Source organism: Globicephala melas, chromosome 11 (genome assembly GCF_963455315.2).
Source record: "Globicephala melas chromosome 11, mGloMel1.2, whole genome shotgun sequence".
Lineage (NCBI taxonomy): Eukaryota > Metazoa > Chordata > Mammalia > Artiodactyla > Delphinidae > Globicephala > Globicephala melas.
The window spans coordinates 59,961,922-59,982,742 of record NC_083324.2 but is presented as its reverse complement, the minus strand read 5'-3'; the positions used below and the strand labels follow the sequence as shown (position 1 = coordinate 59,982,742).

The window sequence follows — 20,821 nt, the reverse complement described above, 5'->3', positions numbered from 1 at the left end:
GGTACGCGGGCCTCTCGCTGTTGTGGCCTCTCCCGTTGCGGAGCACAGGCTCCGGACGCGCAGGCTCAGCGGCCATGGCTCACGGGCCCAGCCGCTCCGCGGCATGAGGGATCTTCCCGGACCGGGGCACGAACCCGTGTCCCCTGCATCGGCAGGCGGACTTTCAACCACGGTGCCACCAGGGAAGCCCTATTTTTTAAACTTTAAATGAGATTCTCTGCTTACCTCTGCTGCTTCCTGCTGTTGTTTTACTACCGAGGGATCGATCCCAGGATCCTCCAGATCCCGGATGAAGTCTTGAGTATCTTTAGTGGTGACCACCAGTGACATGTGATCACACCAGAACTTCTCTGCTAATTCCATCACATCCAGTAGCTTGGCTTCCCTTTCTTCCACCAGTGTGTGTATGTTCTCCCAAATGAAAACCATTTGGTCTAGCTTATCCTGAACAGCTACAGAGCAGAACAATATCAAAAAGACACACCCTTTAAGCAATAAAGCACAACATTCTCATTCACCCAGGAACAATCATTCAATTTTCCAAGGATCTAAACCTGGACCAAATTTGGGTTGAGCCTAGTCTACTGGGTATCACTGGGCCCAACCGCCTTTCCAGGCAAATACAGGACCTGAGGGTGTCCTGCTCCTCCGGAACCAAGGTTTCCTGACAAAAGACAATGCTCAGAGGCATGTGAACTCAGGGGAGACCTCAGTTCACCAAGGCTGGCCCTAGTATATTCTTTACGCTCTCCAAATCAAGAATAGAGATATCTGCTTAGTCGCAGGAACACAACAAAGTAGGATACATATTTTGGGCTTACTTCTAGAGTCCTCTTACCGTGAATTTCCACTGACCTCTGCACAGGCCCTTCCTTTTGACCCCAGCTCAGACATTTAAGGTGCTTGGCTAGGGTCCTGGTTGCCATTTCTGTGGCTATGGGACAGAGTACCCATGACATAAAGTAGTGTAGTCAGAGGAAAAAATACCCCTAGGTTTGGTCTTACTAGCATTATGCTTAACCAACTGATTTAAAGGGCCCAGAGAACATATGGTTTTTGTATCATGGCACATGTTGTAGTTACTCAACTGATTTCACAAACACAGGAAGACATTAACAAGGGACTGGTGTGCGCAGCCCTTCCACCCCAAACATGTCACATCTGCAATACCTTTTCTAAAATCTGGCATGTTGATATGCAACTGGACTGTCAAGGAACATTCACAATTGTTTTGAGTAAAGTTCAGTGGTTCCCTCATCCTGAAAGGATTACCTTTGGCAGATATGTCCTTGTCAGTGCCCTGGGACCGAGCGATCATCTCCTCTCCCCTCTGCCTGAGGGTCTCGTACAGAGGCTGCAGCTTCTCCATGTCCACGGCCACGTTCTTATTCTCACTGACCTGCTCCTTGATCTTCTCCACCTCTGCTGAGATGGAAGGCGGCTGCCGCAGACGCTCCACCACACGCTCCAGGCTCTCCAGGATCTGGTCGATCTTGTCGTGGAACTGGGAGTAAAAGAGAAGGGCCATTTATGGAGGAAAAGACCTGTGAAGCCAAGGGTGGGATTTAAAATGATAACACACCTATCTAATGTCACAGTCAAGAATGAAACCTTGGCCCTTCTGTTAACACATCCATCCAAAGAGTTATATCCAGCTGGTGTGTGAAGACATTCCTAAAATCACAACTCATAGGCACCTCTCCGTGTCACACTGCTTATGGGGATGGGACTGCTTCTTGCAAATAACTGAGTAAATTCATTAAGAAACTGTATATGTTAATATATAATTGGACCACTTGACAGCAGCATTTTACTAGTGCTTCATCTTACCATAATTCAAATTAACTTTGAAAATTAGGTTCAATAATCTGGGTGTTTGTCTATCAACACTGATAGTTTTATTCACTTTTACTGATTATTTTGGCATCCTCGAAAACTTATATTATTAATGTAAAATTCATGGGCAGTTTTGATGAGATGAAAGGGATTTCTTAAGTTATGAGTTTCCTGAACTAAAAAATGTTTAAAAATTAAAAAAAAAACCAGAAACCTTCCTGATGTTGTAATGGAAGTTTATATTTAATTCCTGGCCAAACACATAGTCAGATCCATGAAAGAATTTTAAATTTCCACTTGCAAAGGCACCACAGACAATGAAGCAAAGTTACGAACACTTGTTCATTTATAGATTCCACACTATCCTCAACATTAAAGGAATCATCGGTCAGGATTACAGAAAATGGACCGCTCTCATGCCAGTGTATCTAACGATAAAAACCAAAACCTTCAAAACGGAAAATCTGTAGGTAACTGCAAATCAACTTCTTGAAAAAGGTATTTTCAAAACGAAAAAAAAAAATCGATTTCCAACTGCAAATTTTTTCCTTCTTATTCAGCCTAGCATTCATAGTCTTTCTTCTATTGCTGTCTTGGGAATGTTTCATTAATGATGATAGTAACACTTTCTTTCATCTCTTCCAATGGCAAACACTGCATTCTACTCTGGATGGGCACTTGTTTAGGTATCTGGACAACGATGACAGCTGTATGCTTCTTAAATCATTGAAAATTATGTTTTATTTATATATAAGCAGGCGGAGAAATATAAGGATCGGACACTGGCAAATATCACCTCAGAGACCAAAACATCAATACTCAGAGTTAATGCAGTGAAACAATTTTAGCTGGAATTGAATCAGCAGATCCGGGAAATGTCTTTCCACACTCTGCTGTCGGGGAGACCATCGCACTGCTGGTGCAAAGCATTACCTGAGCAGACTGAGAAATGGCTTCATCCAGCGCCACAGCCCGCTTTTTGACATCTTCTTTAATTTGACTGTAGAGAGTGTCAGCAGCCACGTACTTCTCTTGGATAGAAAAGCCTTCCCTTGGGCTCAATTCCAGTAACTGCGGCCCAGTTTTGTTCATCTTATCTATATGCGGCTTGTGTTCGGCTATCAACTCTCGCAGTTGCTATAACAAAGCAAACAGCGTCTCAGTTTCTCAGAGGCACACCTCCACAGTACAGCTGTCAACATCCGCAGCGCATCCAGCTGGCAAGAAACTCCACACAAACACCCTCTCGTCACAAGGCACTGAACGCACAACCCTCTGCCAGGGAGAGATCCCCTGACACAAAGATTAAACAACGGTCTGGTCATGTCAAAGTCCTTTTCAGGGTACATGCAAAAATGCTGGATGAGTGAAATAATGAATCCCAGTTTCATTACGCCTTTCCTACCGAGAGCAGTACAGTCTGACGAGAGTATTAGCCAAGGGTCATATTACATGAAAGGATTATGAACTCACTACATCCCAACCTACAGAGACTGAGCCATAACTCTCTGTATTCCTTTCTGCACACTCATGATACATACAAAAGTTATTCAAAAGGAAGGAAGGGAGAGGGAGGGAGAGGGAGGGAGAGGAAGAAAGGAAGAGGAAAAAAGCACAGTAGAAGGTAGACACAATGATGAGAGAGAACAATGACAGATAAAGCTAAGTTAGGGGGATTTAAGCCCCCAAGGGATTGTCATTACATTATATGTAAACCAATACAAAATATGTCCATATATATTACATTATATATCTGTGAGTCTGTTCTATGTACATATATGATATGTATGATATATAAACATAAACAAATCTATCTGTACTTATTTTTAAATGTTAATGGCTGCAAGGATAATCAATCCATCAAATACACAGCTGTATACTGAGCATTATCTATAAAGTGTATTTAAGGAAAAATATGTGACCTATGAATATTATGCATAATACAGTATCATCTAATCAAGAGATACAATGATACTGATGCTAATGAGGGGGCGTGGAATCCAGGTGGAGCCCCATTCCTTCTAGGGAAATGGATCAATCTGGAATCTTTACACTCCACGGAATCCATGGTCTCCCGTGACTGCCTGCAGGTTTCTCTGGGGCAGACCTCCGTGCAGCATTGAGGTGCCCTCTACTGTACTCCATTATTCACGAGGTTCCCTAATCAGCAGTTTCTCGTCCTCACCAGAAGATGTGTCTCCAAACTGTTTGCTATCCAGCCCCTAAGAAAAGCTTCTCTGAGAGAAATTATATTCAGGAAAGACAGTCTAGAGGAAAGCGATCTTTCCCTGTAAATATTTTAACTTCCATCATTCATCAAGCAGAATCACCAGGACGGCCACATACCTGGATTTTTATTAAAAGTGCCACTAAAATCAGTCATATAAATTATTTCCAAAGTGGTTGAGAAAACTGGTTCATTACATCATGAACAATCCCCAATGTACTATCCCTATTTTTGAAGTTTTTCTGAAGACGGTCTCAAAACTCTTTTGGAAAAGAGCTAAATAAACACAAATTCAATTTGTAAAAAAAAAAAAGGAGGAACGTCTACTGAATCTACACAGCCCCTGGGTGGTCCAGGCTGTGATTTCCTACTTGTGTTTTACATTGTTTGGTATCTTCATGCTGTTTTACAGAATGGAGGTGGTGACAGTAAGACCAGCCACCATGCAATCTCATGGAGAAGAAACGTGTCACACGAGCTCTGGCTTCAATATTCTCAAAGCCATGTTTGAAAACAAGCTCACACTTTGATTACCAAGAGACTCTCAGTAAAGTAAGGAATCTCTGCTGAAAGTTCTTGAGTGGCCTGGAGTCTAAGTAGATCTCACCTGTGCAGCATCACCATGAGACACCTTTGCTGGGAGGTAGCCAGATGAGCCTTCTTAAGACCATTCCATGACAGACAAGAAAAAAGCCACGGGATACCTGCTTGGGGATGTGTGCACATGGAGAAAGGGCCCAGCAGGAGATGTCTTTTGCCTCATAGGTAACAAAATGATTCTTGGCAGCTATCCTAAGAGTCCACTCATGCTGGAGATACTTAATGTGAACTTAAAAGAGATCTACCATTTATTTATAACACGGCTCTCGGGGCCATTTTTCATTCCTGGCTAGAATGAACTAGAAGATGTTCCCAAGAACAGTGAAGAGGATGCTGTAGAGTTGCAGAAGAAATGCTGCAAATATTCTGTAAAATTTAGCTTGAACAATTTGAAGACTTGGCTATGAAGTTTTGAAGCTCCCTTTCTAAATAAAGATCATACATTTGTTTTGAGAACTGAAAGATAATGCCAAACAAGAAAATTAACTCAATTTTGAAATATTCCATGCAATAATGATCCTTTTTGTCCTATTTGATGTTATCCTAGAAAACAGCTATTCAGATCTCACTTCAGAGTAGAAGAAATCCATGAAACATTTTATACTAAAAATCATTCAGTGGGTAGGCATCAGGATTTCTCCCAAAAATAACCTTTCTACTAAAATTAAATTTAATTATACATAGTTTATAAGTCTCCCACTGAATTATTTAGATAGAACGCCATAAAATTTCCATTTTGCATTAAAGTGTTCTCTAAAGCTCTTCTAAACAAATACTTAGAGATATTCTTCAATGTTAATACACTAAAAAAGTAAACAAATAAGATTAATAAGTATGTTACATACTTCAAACAATGATGTAATATATCCTGAGTTAAACTTGACACACGCACACACACTATGATAAGTCTCAGGGTACATCTTGTGCAGATCTGGGAGAGCAACTAGGTTCACAAGATCATAAATAACAAGAATTCCAGACTTTCTTCTGACAGTCTTGAATCCTCTCACTTAAATCCTTCCAAAATTTTAAGCTACATTAACATTTCGGAGACTACTGAAATGAGGGCCTCATAATGCCATTTTATGTGTTTAAAACATGACATATTTGTAGATGGAAATATACTCTCTTGTTTACTCATGTAAACTTATAGAAGCAGAGAACTTCAAAATATTTCCATGTACAAAAGGAAAAGAAAAAAAAAAAGTGGGGGGACAATTTGTCTTTAAACTTCAGCATTTTTTCCTTTTCACAGAATTCGGTTTTACAACAATGCTATTTTGAGGTATTTGTTATAGCGTACATTTTCTCCAAGCTCAATGTCCTTGTCTGTTTGATGTTGCTTCCATGTATTGCTACCTTTTGCTTACATTCTGGATGGCTCTAACCACTATATATTAGTCAAATTAGTGTACACTGAAAGCAATTCAACATGATCAGTTGAAAGTACTTCGAAAGCTTATTTCTCTAACATTTTAAAACAATGATTTTGTTTCTGTACTCAGTTTACACTGCAAACTACTGGGTAAAAGCTGTGACATCATGATGACATACACAGTGTGCCTGCCCACATGAGTCGTCCCACTGCAAAACTGGACAACAGGGCAGCAACTCGGAGGTAAGCAAACTGTGCAGACCAGAACGCTAAAACTTCCTCATCACAGAAGGTATCTGCATTAGAAACACCCTAAAAATCGTGATTCTCTTTCCATGGGGTCTCCAGCACTCTCTGGCACCAAGCTTACACGATGTTCTTCCTGCTGTTGCCTCAGGGTTTCGTACTCCAGGGCAGGGGCAGGAAGCTGAGTGATGATCCTCTGTACGTCTGTCAGCCACGGCCAAAGTTCTTCATATGTTTCCCAGAACTGGTTAACCAGGGACTGTGCCCGTTCTAACTGCAGATACCTCTCTGAGTTTATCTGGCAGATGGCATCATAGTTCTTCAATACCTTGTCCAGTTTTTTCTAGAAAATCAGATGACAAAATGTGTTTAACCGGGCAGGCAGGCCAAGGAACACATATATATACTCCAGAATGCTTGTCCAGCACAATATACCTGGTGCAGAGTAAGCACTCAACAATGCATGGTAAATGAATAAATCAACAGAGGCTAGTTCGATTTTAATTGCTTCTATGTATAAAAGTTCATTTTAAATTAAAGAAAGGCCCTCCCATGTTGTTGCATAAGGAAGTCCCTCCTTTTCAAGGCTGAATAATATTCCATTGTATGCTAATGGTGTGTTCTTACTACAATAAAAAAAATTTCACATACACATGTAGAAAATAGCAAAAATGTAAAAAATGTCTTGAAAGTACAACTGGAGATCAGGCTGATAAAGGATGATATATTCCTGCAGTGGATTTCTATGCAGTTGTCAAAAATCGGGATTTGATGACATGCAGAACTTCTCAAAAACAAAAAAAATTAGGTGACAAAACCACAAAAAAATGAATAAATAAAAAGCCTCAAGTTTTTATGACTAAGACACTGAGCTCTCCAAACATAATAAGCAAAATTCTCCAGCCATTCTTCTAGGTCTTCTAGGTGAGAGAAAGGTCTGGCATGAGCCTGGAAACACTGACATTACTTTCTGTTAAAACATAAGGACTTTCACAAATGAAATTCTAAGAGGAGCTCCTGGTCAGCAAAATTAATTAAATAGATGAGAAGCAAAATAGAACATTATGCTATCCACTGATGTTATGGGGTGGTCACAGAGATCTCGATTATGGTACAAATTCACTTCATAATCCAAAAGCAAAAGATAAAGCACAACAGCAATCCAATAAACCACAGAATAACATAAAAATTCTCTCATGATCATCTGTATTTTTCACACCAGAACCTTCACAAAAATAATAAAGGAAAGATTAAATTATAAACAAGTGAAGTGCCACTGTAGAGTATTTAAATAAAAGATTAAGTATTAATATAGAGTGCACAGTCTACTATTTGCCTATGGTATATCTTGAAAACAATGCACCGTCTTTTAAATGTGATCTTACGCATATACATTTGTATATATTGTTTTTGCCATGGGATATTTTCCTACCAGAAGCATTAATATATATTAATTTCTTTAGGCTTCTCAGATGTCTGAATATGAATTGAACTAAACATTTTTATTTATGGCTGGTTTTCCATCAATGTAAAGGATTGTTAAAACTACATAAACTGAATACTTCCTTAATGATTCCGCTCCTTTTTTTCCTATACAGATTACTGTAACTTTATACAGAATGAATTTCAGTTAGGGAGAACCACATACTTTGAGCTTTGTTTCAGCTCCAGCGGCCCCAATGTTCCTGAAGCCAATAAACAACAGCTGACATACAGAATAACAATTTATACTGATAATAACAGTGATAATACAGAGAACATTAATTGGATGCTTAATGTATCCCAGTTACTCAAGGACTCAAACCTTAACAGCTTTTCTGTCTATTAAAAAAGATTATCCCCAGGGTGATTCCCTTAAGGAGTATTCCTTTCACTCTTATTCTATAAGCTTGAAAAATGCCTTATTTGAAACTAATGACTTAGCTGTTTAAACAGCAGCTGTGGATAAAGGAAAAGCGCTTTTCTCAGAGTGAAAGCCCCACACATGCTGTTTGCTCACAAGTCTCACATCAGTCATGTGGACGAGATCATACCTTCATCGGCTGCTTTTCCTCTTCGCTGCATGTGCTCATGATTTTATGTCCAGATTTAACAAGCTCATCAATAATATCCTTGTGGCGCAAAATCTCCATGGTGAATGTCTGTATTTACCAAAACAAAGATTTTTTTTTAAAGAGTGTATGACTAAAACAAAAACAATTAGGCAAAGCAGTTAAAATGACCAAGTTACATTCAATCATGCAAGTGCATTTCCTTGGAGCACACTGACAAACCATGTAGATGCAACTGGAAATGTGTGCCTTCACCTTTTGAACCTGCAGCTGAGCGGAGGTCTGGTCTTGCTCAAGCCTGATGTCACCCAGAGATGTCAATTTTTTGTCTGTTTCACTAATCCAGGCTAACTCTGCATCAGCCGCTTGGTCAAACTAAACAAAAGATAAATAATCAGGTCAGCAAGTTCCTGTAACTGGTGCCAGAGAAATACCTATCTACGTTTCTTTCAAATACCCTTATCACACAAATGGAAAATGTGAGCTTGTCTCTTCATGGCAACCTGAAATAATCCATGATAGTGACTGATGTTATAAAGAAAGGAGAACTTTCCACAGAGAAAGTAAACACAACCTCTTAAAACGTGCTGGATCCATAACACGACATTAATGATGTGAGGACAGCTAATACTGCTGCCTTCTCTCTGGTGGTGGTAAGGATTTTCTCTTTAACAATACTGTACAAATTGTGCAGCACAGGGAACTCTACTTAATGCACTGTGGTGTCCTAAATGGGAGGGAAATCCAAAAGGGAGGGGATATATGTATCTGTATGGCTGATTCATTTTGCTGTGCAGTAGAAGCTAACGTAGCATCATAAAGCAACTATACTCCAATAAAAATTAATTAACAAAAAAAATCATAGTGTGCTCATGATCCTGTACTGCAATAACTGAAGAAAATGAGGAACTCTGCATCTTTCTGACATGGAAAGAGATCTGGAAAAAAAATACTATACAAATTGAAAAGCTATAAAAGTCAGTAGCTGGACACCATCTTTTTTTTTTTTTTTTTGCAGTACACGGGCCTCTCAGTGTTGTGGCCTCTTCCGTTGCGGAGCACAGGCTCCGGACGCACAGGCTCAGCGGCCATGGCTCACGGGCCCAGCCGCTCCGCAGCATGTGGGATCTTCCCAAACTGGGGCACGAACGTGTGTCCCCTGCATCGGCAGGCGGACTCTCAACCACTGTGCCACCGGGGAAGCCCTGGACACCATCTTTAAATCACTTCATCCTTCACTTTATCACGTTAATATGATATGCAGGTAGCATGCTGTTATCAAAGTACAAAATCCCTAGCAAAAAGAATGACATATTCCCATTTATTTACTCTGTGTGTATACGGGAAATACCTTTCTATGTATGCAGAGTATACCCCCAAATGTCTCATGTATCATTCTTTTACATCTCATTTAATAACAGCAGAAAACATTTTCAAGAGCATTCTTAAATATTTCAAGAGATTTTCTTTTCTTGAGCATAACAATAATTCATGGTAGAAATTTGTGAAGTATGGAAAAATATACAGAAGAAAATTAAAAGCTGGAGTTAATACCGTTGGTATTTTAGTGAATTTTCTTCCAGAAGTTGAGACTTAGAAAGCTCTGGGATAATACTGTATAAACAGTTTCATATCCTGCTTTTTCATTTATCATGAATATTTCCCATGTCATATAAACGTGATTTTTAAAATACCATCATTGTATTCTAGCATACCTGGATATTTTCACTTAGGTTCTCTGCATTTTTTCACTATTATATAAACAAGCCTGTAACGAATATCCTTGTATATAAATCTCTGTTGGCATCTCTAATTAGTTCCTTAGGGTAGATTCCTAGAAGTTGACTTCTAAGTCAAAGAGCATGAACATTTTCAATACCTTGCATCAGATAAACCCCATGCCTTCCAGTTACCATAAATGAGTACAGAGGGCAAGTGACACCACAGCACCAACCATAAATGGTAACTAACAAAGCCTCAGTGGGAAAAGTGAAGCGGAGTGGACGTTGTGATTTTCAAGTCCAGTACTGCCAGAACCTCTAATGTTTCAAGAGCACCTGGAAATCCAGATTGGGGTCAGGGGATAACTAAGGGAGGAGAGACAAGGGTGGGGGTAAGGAACTAAACTGGAAAACAGTTCATACTTTTAAGACACTAGGCAACACTCTGCAGACTCACAGGAGGATGGGGTAGACCTACTTTTACCCTATCTCACAAGTACATCTCAGAGCCCTGGGCATTATACACAACGCATACTAGGAGGCTGCGGGAGGACAGAGAAGAAAGCAGAGCTGCTATGAGTCTTGGACCCGAGGAGAAGCACGGGGGTGAGTTCCCTGGGTTTTCTTTGGCTTCCCATACCCTGGACTGGATGCTGGAGAAACTGCCACCCAGGAGCACCCAGAGGTGCAGAAAAAGCCCCAGGAAAACCTGTCTCCAGTCAAAGGAGCAGGAAAGGGGCGGCCTTGCAAGACAGAAAACGTATAGACAATAACCATTCTACTCCAACCAAACACCACAGAAAAAAGCCTTGGCCTCCCCCCACTGCTGCCAAGCAAGGCTGAATGGGGAGGCCAGATTTCCACCCTCCTGAGCCTGGGCCCGACACCCCTGCCAGGGTGATGTCAGCGAAGTCGGGAGCTGGAACTTTCACTCCCACAGGCGACCACAGACCCCTGCTCCCGGGTCAGTGGAGACCACATGGGGAGCCTGGACCTCCCCCTCTCCTCAGGGTGGCATCAGGGAAAGCCTGTGGACAGTCAGGATTTTCACCATGGTGTCAGGGAGCTGGAACTCCCACTCCCACCCAGCAGTGAGCGGCGCCCGCCCCCCCCCACCCTTAGGTGTCCCACGAGGTTGCCTGGGGGACCTGGGATCTCCCCCCACCTGGCAGCATCCCTGCTGCCTCTGCCAGAGCGGTGTCAGGAAAGCCGGCTAAAACAGAAGGCTTAATGAAGACCCAAGACACACAACACCCAGAACCCAGAAGAACTCAAACCGAATTAAAGAGGATTATCAGCAGAGGCTAATACCTAGAAGATGATGTGAGAATTATCTGGCAGATTTTAGAGCAGCCATGATAAAAATGTTCCATGAGCAATTTCAAACGCAGTGGAAATGACGGAAAAATCAGAAGGCCTCAGCAACAAAATAGCAAGTCTCAGCAAAGACACGGAATATATGGAGAAGAACCAAATGGAAATTTTTAGAACTTAAAAATGTAATAACTGAAATAAAAACTCAGTGGATGAGACCAAGGAAGAGGACAGAGGAAAGAATGAGTGAAGCAGAAAACAGAATCACAGAAATCACCCAGCCTGAATAATAGAAAATAGACTGAAAAAAACGAACAGAGCCCAGGGCCTGAGGAACTATAATAAAAGGAAGTTCAAGTCACTGAGTCCCAGAAGGAGAGGAAAAATTGGCTGTGGCTGGAAAGTACTCAAACATTCTTGAAATAATAAAGTTAGAGAAATGGAGACCAGATTTGTGGCCAGGAGTTGAGGAAGAGGCAGAGGTGGGAGAGGGGACGGGTGTGGCTATAAAAGGGCAGCATGAGGGGTCCCTGTGACAGAAACGTTCCCTGTCTTGATGGCAGCCGTGTCAATTCCCTGCTCATGACGTTGTACCATAATTTTGCGGGATGCTACCACTGGGGAAACTGGGTGAATGATACAACGGGACCTCTGTATTCTGTTTTACAACTGCATGTGAATCTACAGTTATCTTAAAAGAAGTTAATTGAAAAAAAAATAACTCTGCGTGGGTAACCTCTCATCTGTAAGTCCTGTTTGCATTTTCTCTTTTAGATCTATGCTACCAAGTTGCCCTGGATGTACTGATTCATATTCCCACGAGCAGAGTTTGGCTATCCCCTCATCAAAATGGGGTACATAATTTATTCTTTAATAATCTTTGTCAAGCTTATCAGTGAACTTTTCTTAATTATAAGGGCATAACCTGCCAGGGCAGCCTAGCACAAAAGACAGCACTGATTAAGTCATTGTGATGGTTCCAATCTCACAGGTAAAAAATTACCAATTATATAAGTGAAAAATTCTTAATATTACTGAATTATTATTTGTTTACGTTTTTTTCTACCTATCATGAACCCACTTGCTTTCACCTTTACTAAGTAATGAATGAGTAAATGAATACTAAAGCTATTTGCAGGTCAAGTTTTTTAGTCAACAAGTTTAGATAGGAAAAAATTAGATAATCATCTAAATATGGGCCAAAGCAGAAGTATAACAGGGGTTAAAATAATACTTTTACATTTACCTTTAAAAACCAATGGCATAAAGATGTGAAAAGGAAGATATGGTGTAACAGACCTTTACTTAATCTCTAGAAGTGCTACCAAACAAAATCTGAATATAAACCAACATCTAACCAAAAATCATGCAAAGTCAGGCTGCTCTGAGACTCCCCTGGTGTCGGGACAGCCGTCACACTGTCATGTGTGAGGACTGGACACATATCCCATGGGTCCTCCTCCAAGTGTCACACATCTGAGAAGATCGCTGACAGGCAAAATTGCTCCAGACAGAAATGCAGAGCTTCAGTCGTCAGAGTGGGCGAGCTCCCCCATAGGGGCATTACTTCTAAAATGACTCCACACGTTTATATATTCAAGCAGAAGTCTTTCTCTTTCCTATGTTTCCCATAACGGCATGCATTGTTTTCTGAAGCCGCCTCGTGATTTGCACGTAGTGGTGTTAATAAATATTCTGCCCACTAATTCATTACTTTTGCTGCTACGGGGACAAGTCAGAACAATGTGGACTCCAGAAGGAATCTTGATAAGCCATTTGAAAAACTCTATCTTCATCTGGTTCAATAATTGTTACATGACTTAGTTTCAAATGGAACTACTCATTAGCAATTGCTGATCAATGTGAAAAGAAAAAAAATTTCATCAACTAATTCAGCAGCTTCAGATGTGGAAAAAGAAATCGTCACAACAAACAAGTGGAAGAGTCTGATCATTCGCTTTCAAGCCGCACATGGTGGAACTCCAGGGTAAAGCTCTACTATGTGATGCGCTCAGCACAAAACTGAGAAAAAATAGTACAGCCCTTTCTACCAGAGTGCAAATGTTGCAAGATATCAAGAATAAAATTTAACAGGAATTGTTTTTCTTCTACTGGTCCCTGAAAAAAATAAAGTGATGCCCCCACCCCTCTTGTTTGTGTTCAGGCTATTTTTAGGATTTATACGACAGTCAGATTGCTGGTGTTAATATTAGTTTAATAATAAGTCTCCCTTTCTGGAAGAAAAAAAACAAAAAGCATCCAATGAAAACCAGTATGATGATACTTTCTGGAAGAAAAAAAAAAGCATCCAATGAAAACCAGTATGATGACACCATCCAAGTTGCCAAAACTCAAAGCTGAAACTCAAACACTGTTTCTTGAACCAAGGCAAATATTTGCTCTGCTAAAAGAAAACAAGACTTTAAGCAGAAATTTCCCTCTGTCCTTTGAAAGGTTTTTTTATTAAATTAGAAAATATTTAATGTCCAACAATGAAAGGAGTAGTCCCAGGGTCTACATGAAGCAATTTACAGTCAAGCAAGGCGTTTTTATTTAGGTCTGTGACTCTTTCAAACAACTACTTAATGTGAGTATTTCTAACAGACCATGAAATGGCTTATTTCACATGTGAGTAACGTGGAGAGCAAGCGCCCTATACCAAATTTTAATAAATTTGTTTACTACTCATACAAGTAGTAAAAAAATAACTTCAAATGAATTGTAGAGAGTGTTAGCATCCTTAACTGCATCCTGGGAAATATTCTAATACGCATCATCCCTGGAGTCCAACCATCAACCCCAGCTACTGTAATTCCTAGTATAGTTGAACTAGTATTTCAGAAACTTCCTACAAGTTGGTGAAAAACATTTTAATTGGCTAATCTCTAAATATTCCTGAAAAACACACTGTAAAACAGTAACTGCCAACATTCTACTGAACACACTGTTCTAAGTGCTTAAACATGCAAGAATATACAGTTGCTGTCAGGATAAAAGGGCATAATGTGGGTATTACCACTAATCCCATTTACAGCCGAGGAAGCCAAGGCAGAGAGAGGTTAACTGACTCACCAGAGGTTACCCAGCTTGTAAATGTCGGGTCTGAGATTCAAACCATGGTGGTCTGACCCCAGAGCCTATACTTGCGGTTGCCCTGTTACATCCCTCGTGCTTGTACACAATTTGGGCTCAGTCACTCAAAATATTCATGGGATTTCACCAATATCGGCTCAAATACCACAACAGTCAATAAGTGGTGGGTTTTCACTTACTATTTAAACGTTTCTCCCATGTCTGACAAACTGCTTTTGTACTTATCTAGAAAGTTTCTCTTGCGTGGAAGCAGAGGTTTAAGAAAGACAGAGTGATAAGCAAACTTTAACCTCCAGGACATCCTATTATTCCCTTCCCCTGGCGAGGGTCTTAGCGCTTGCTTTCTTTTGATTAGCATTTCCTTCCATTTTTCTTCACATTATTCATAACCCAGCCCATATTTTCCCACCGTAAACAAATCTCACTTCCGTGGGGGAGGTTTCCTTCTAGTTCTTTAAAAGAAATTAATTGGTGTTATTTTTCTCCCAGGCTGATCCCTAATGACCCAATGAACTGTTTATTTTAATTGCACCCATGTGCCTTTATATTGGGGGGTTATGAAGGCCCAATAAAATAAGGAAGGCAATTAGAACTGCCAGAGAGCGCCTGGGATGCCCAGACCCAGTGAAATACACACTTTAGCACCTTCTGATAATTGCACATTTATAAGAGGCAAAGGACAACAAAATGCTCTGGGGTTTAAACAATCACAGTGATCTGAATTCAGGCTGTAAGTCTGTACGTCTTTCAAGCAAAAGCTCCTTTCCCCATTTCCACATGGGTCATTTGGTGCAGTGAGCAATTAGAGAAAGAAAGCAGCAAAGCTAGGTTACTTTGTGTAGGTTTAACATGCAAAAATACCCACAGTTTCTAACTCAGATAATGGCAGGCATTGTGAGAAGGAGGCAGCTGTTTTGCTTTTTTCTAAAGCTCACAATCACTATTTACTAAGCTGTCTTATTCCACTCAGATTTTTCTTAAAACTTATGAATGGGCCCAATTAAAAAAAAATCCTCTTCAGAATATTGATGCCTGCAAATCTGCAGAGTCAGACTCAGGAGCTTATTAACTGGTCACAATGAATGTACACCGTCCTCAGGCATCTGCCAATAATTGAGGCTGTTCCATTATTTCCAAAATAATAATAAACATCACTCTACTTTACCTAAGGCTCTTGGCCCTATGATCTCAAAATTCAGTGACACATCTTTTCAAAACTGCTATGTGATACAGAATTAACATGAAAAATCTAACCACGTCACATCAGAAGTTTTTTGAGAACTAAATGTATACCGGACGGATATGAAGCACACACTAACGAGAAGGTATCTGGACGCCCCCTTCCCTCCTCTCTTCAGACCTCAGCCCTTTTCCACGTTTGCCTGACATCTTCCATGTCAATCAACACCCTCTGTGATGGTGGCCTGACTGTTCACAATGTCCCTACATGGTTGCTGAATTCCAAAATGCAGGTTATACCAGTATAAAGGAGGCAGGCTTGTACATAAACAATCTTAATGTCAAAAGATGGAAACATCTGAAGAGAAAGCTGCTTGGAAAACAGGACATTCAGTTATTTTCAATCTAGTTGAATTTAGTCCGGTTATTCGGGGACAAAGCATCAAATCTATAAATTTAAAAACTACCAAGTCATTTGCAAGGCCCATATCCTCACTCCATCACTTGTGGTTGGGTATGTCAGGGGAGGGATCTGGAAGGAGTAGCTCTTAATAAAACAAGATGTGCCTAAGGTATGCAGAAAAAGATGGACTGCTGTCAGATCATGTCCACGGTTCAGGTGGAGAAGAAACAGAATGGTAGATGATTTGTTTAGACAACGTAAAACAAATCATACAAAATATGCAGTTCATATCCAAGTCTAAAGATTTTTTTTGCACCATTCCTTTTGTATTTCATGGATACATTATCACTGGATAAAGAGAAAACAAGTATTTTAGTATCAAACTGTACTCTGGTCCTAATTCCAAACATCTATAAATGGGCAAGGTTATAAAACAATTTTCAGTGATATATTAGGTCCTTTCTAAACTTGTTAATTATGAGTTTAGAAACTATTCTTTTGAGTGCAAAACTAAATCTCTGCCAAACCAGAAAGACAGGTACCAGTGTGTTCTTAAATTTGCCGAGAGAGAGAGAGAGAGAGAGAGAGAGAGAGAGAGAGAGAGAGAGAGAGAGAGAGAGAGAAAGAGAGGGAGAGAGAGAGAGGGAGAGAGAGAGAGATTTCCTGATCCTTTCAGTTTACTTGCCCAAGTCTCACAGGCCTTACGGTTGGAAATATCCTCATACTTCTATTTTGCTGCAATAATGGCGCCTTCCTTCGGATTACTGAAGGAGGTTAGAAAAAAATGGATCACCTCCTGCCTTAGGATTTTTCCTCTCTGCCTGATTTATAAAGAGTCCCTTTAGGGAGGTAGAATGAGATCTACCTTAATCTACCAGGATTAAGACCTGGTTATAACTCCACCACACACTAGCTGTGGGACCCCAGGCAGGTCACCTCCCCACACACTGCATATGCTCCTCCCAGCTCTAAACGGTACATCTCAGCCTTAATGGAAAGGTATTCTCTTCTTTCCTTTTTTTTTTAAATTGGCTTAAGTGAATTTTATTGGTTTTCTTTGTTACTGGAGGTATTCCATTGGGCTGACTTGCAGGCATTTCAAAGGAATGCACATACAAGTACAGAATAAATACATATAAACAACCAGAAGATATTAATATATCAATAGCACTAATATTAGTTATGACCTACTGGTAGTGAGATACTTTTACTAAACAATCTCCCCCTCTCTCACAAGGAAGGCTTGAAGGATACAGACCACAGTGTTTGCATGTTCTTGCTTCCACGAGTTTTTCTGTATTCTTTCACAAGGTCTTGAAACTTTCAGTAAGGAACGATTTTATCCGGAAAAAAACCCCAATAATTGTTATTTTCCCACAGGGTATATGTTTTAGATTCGAGAAAACACAGACCAACCTGTGGAAAACATCTGCAAAACTCTGAATAGAACTGGGCTACAGTTAATGACCTTGGCACCTGGCAGAGCTTACAAACTGGTAGGCGCTCAGCCTGTCACCTGCCCTTGAAAGCAGCTCCTTTGCCCCTTTCCTGTTTGCCCACTTCTGTTCCCTTCTAACCTTAGAAGAACCTAATTATAGGAATGCGATCACTAAGCAACTGAAACTAACTCCTGACTTACGTTCTCCTGAAAGCGCACCATGCCTTGTCTAACCTGTGGATTCTTTTCCTACGTTTTAAGAAGTAAGAATGAAGAATTAAGCAGTTAAAAATGACTAACTCTCTACCCCCAACAGTCCCCTTAGCAATCCTGCAGGAGATCATGGGGGCAAGATAACATGGGAAGAGAGAGTCAGCCAGTCTGCCCTCCATGGACAAGGATGCAGAACCCAACCTCCTGCCTCGATGATTCACTGAGATTCTTTTCCCTTTACAAACTGTCATGGCTGAGCAGAATCTTCAGAATTGGTCTCTGGACACAAGTCCACCTTCTCCCCAGACTGCTGGCTTTTCTGATTAAAGCACTTTCCTTTCTACTGACACTTGCCTCTCGAGTTATTGGCTTATGAGCAGTAAGCAGCCGAACCTCGGTTTGGTTACACCCTTATTACTGTCTTCCTTCCCCAAACTAGCCAACCACAGTCAGCTTCTCAAGAAAATTCTACTCCCAAGAGGACAGAATATTTGTCGTGCTATTTAGAGAAGTCTTCAGTGCCAACTATGAAAGGTCGAAAGAAATTTTGGTGAAAAACAATCCAACTCTTTTCAAATAGTTGAATAAACTTCACAAATAAACACGCTTATTATCCTATGATAATGAGGCATACAAATTCCTCCAAACTTTGAAAACAGAGCCATGCAAACGCATTCCTCAGGCATGAAGGCCTCCCTCACAAAAATGTCTGAGGCAGGCCTTTTGCTATCGTTGTATTCCATCGGCTTTTGTGATTCCAGAGCACGGCACTGAAATGAGGAGTGAGGCGCCATGTTTTAGAACTAGATAAATTACACTTTTACGGCAACCTTAGAGAATGAATTTTGGATGCTCTACACGAGCTGCTTGATTTGTGTTTCTTGCTTTTGGCTGGGATGTGCAAAGGCTGAGTCATCCACCTTCCCAAGCCCTGTTCCACAGTACACAGCAAAACCCTACTAACTCTGTCAGAGCAAGTCTGCAACAAGAGGCTGATGACTTAATATAAATATTCAGAGATTTCCATAAAAGTTAATCAAAACATGTATTAAAAGCTTCTAGATCCAGGACCCCCCCCCCCTTTTTGCCCACAGTCTTCTGAGAGAGCTGTGGCTAAGGGGTGGGGTCTATAAAACTCTCTGGAACCAGCAACCATACGAGTTGCAGACAGGTCAGCAACGATCATTTTTTCCCCTTTCAGTCATCTTCAGAAAAAAAATACATCACCAACACAACTGTTTCCTTTTTAGAAAGAATTCAGCCTTTCTTTGCCATGTACATCAAGGAACAGTTAATAGTGACTTACACGATAACTCAAAATATTTACTCACACACAGATTAGACGCAGCCAGGGCATAAAATTAACATGAGCAGCATGCACACATGTACACAAAAGGCATTTTGTCTGGACGGCAGGAGAACGGTGCTAGTCCTGCCGGTGGCTGACTTGCTGAGCCTGGGAGACCAGGAGGTAGATGGCTGCCAACAATGTAGAGATGAGCCTTGCCCGGCACTCAGATGTCCAAGTACCCCAGCTAAATGCTTTTCAAACCCCTTCCGTTGTGGAAGCATAACCAATGAATGGAAATACCACCCACCATCATCTCTGATCAGGTGGAGGCCCTGGGAGCAAGTGGAGGAAACGAACTGCCCGGACGCCCAAGTGTTCGCCTACCTGCTGGGACCTCAGGATGGCCGCGTCAATCTCCTCCACCTTCTGTGTGATGGTGTCGCTCACCAAGCGGTAGCGGTCATTGTCCTCGGCCACCATTTTTTCCAGCCCTTCCCTCGCCCTCCAGGGCACCAGCTCCAGGAGAGCAGAGCTCACTTCGTTAAGGGAGTCCAGCAGGGCTTTGCTGCTCTTAGCTTCCTTCTTTAGCTCCTGAAAACAGAAGGAAGAAAACAAAAACTTGTGGGAAACGCCAAGTCTGAACGGGCTTCTCCTCTAACTGTCCTTGGGGCTAAAGTCCTTCACAGGCCAACGTGATGCATGGATCACCTTAGTGCCAGTTACCCCAGTTCTATACCCCTTGGTTACTTAAAGCTATTTTGCAGAAAGGAAAGTGTTCCCTGAGAAGTTCCAAAGAACACTTCCTTGGTCAACATGGCAAGACTTTAGCTTTGAAATGTAATATAAATGTTTAAAAATTGGGAACCCGAACCTGGCAAGTTAACCCAGCAAGTTAATCCAGCTTGCTGGTAACCTTGAAGTAATCAGGTACCAGAAAACTAAAGAGGAAAGTCCAAACCAGAATCAAGTGACCCTCAAAACAAGGACACACTGGCTTTAAATCATCCCAGTTGAATCATTATAGGCTCAGTGGACCTGACCTCCCGGACTGCCTTCACCCATGTGTGATCGTACTTCAGGATGATAAAAACCGAGGCGCACAACTCTAAGAAGGATGATCAGCATGAGAGAATACCACTCTTGCAATATAATTAGAAAAGCCACCTCATGCTTGGCATCTATCTTATAAAGGTATCACTATTCTAACCAAATTATGTGTATCTCTGAAACAGTGATCATTTTCTTTTTTTTTTCTGTTTTCATCATTCTGTTTCTATAAGATTCGAGAAACAAATGACAATATGCTGTTTTCACGTCTGGGCTCCTAAAAGTTTAAATAGCTGATCTGCTGCCAATTTCTGTTGGGTCCACGCCCACCAAGGCATCCGTAAGTATATTAGTAATGACACGTGATAAATATCACTTTGCCCCTGTGTGAATAAGGCTCCCTGAGAGATAACAAGCAGATCCAAAGAGTGTATAAATCGGAGCGTACTTTTTGCCTCGCGTGTGCTTGGCTGGAGGCTTCTCCCTTCAGAACCTGCGTTTCGTATGCAAGCAACTCGACCTCCACCTTGTCCAGCCAGGCGCACAGCTCCTCGTGCGTGGAGTGCAGTCGCCTCGCGAGCTGCAGTGCCTGGTCCAGGGTCTTGGCGACGTCCGCGCTCAGTTTAGTGATGTCTTGGTACCTCGCTTTAATGGCTTCCAATTTATCTTGAATTATTAAAACTTCATCACCTAGAATTTCAAAGGCATGTCATATCTCGTGAAAGGGGAAGAAGAGTTCTTCAGCTAAAGAAGTTCTGACCCAAGAAAAGCCCTTTCTTAGGTTTGA

General features: G+C 41.1%; 1 protein-coding gene across 6 annotated transcripts in view; it reads right to left on the bottom strand.

The window, feature by feature from the left end:
• The window catches only part of DST (dystonin), a 496,183-nt gene that overhangs the window by 52,649 nt on the left and 422,713 nt on the right, over positions 1-20,821 (bottom strand). For all 6 annotated transcript variants that reach the window (XM_060308075.1, XM_060308076.1, XM_030841045.2 and 3 more), the window contains 8 exons: positions 20,483-20,724; positions 19,372-19,578; positions 8,591-8,710; positions 8,318-8,425; positions 6,409-6,627; positions 2,770-2,973; positions 1,273-1,504; positions 226-452 (listed from right to left, as the gene is read on the bottom strand). In XM_060308075.1, the coding sequence (XP_060164058.1) occupies positions 226-452; positions 1,273-1,504; positions 2,770-2,973; positions 6,409-6,627; positions 8,318-8,425; positions 8,591-8,710; positions 19,372-19,578; positions 20,483-20,724 (1,559 nt within the window). The remainder of the gene's footprint in view (positions 1-225; positions 453-1,272; positions 1,505-2,769; positions 2,974-6,408; positions 6,628-8,317; positions 8,426-8,590; positions 8,711-19,371; positions 19,579-20,482; positions 20,725-20,821) is intronic.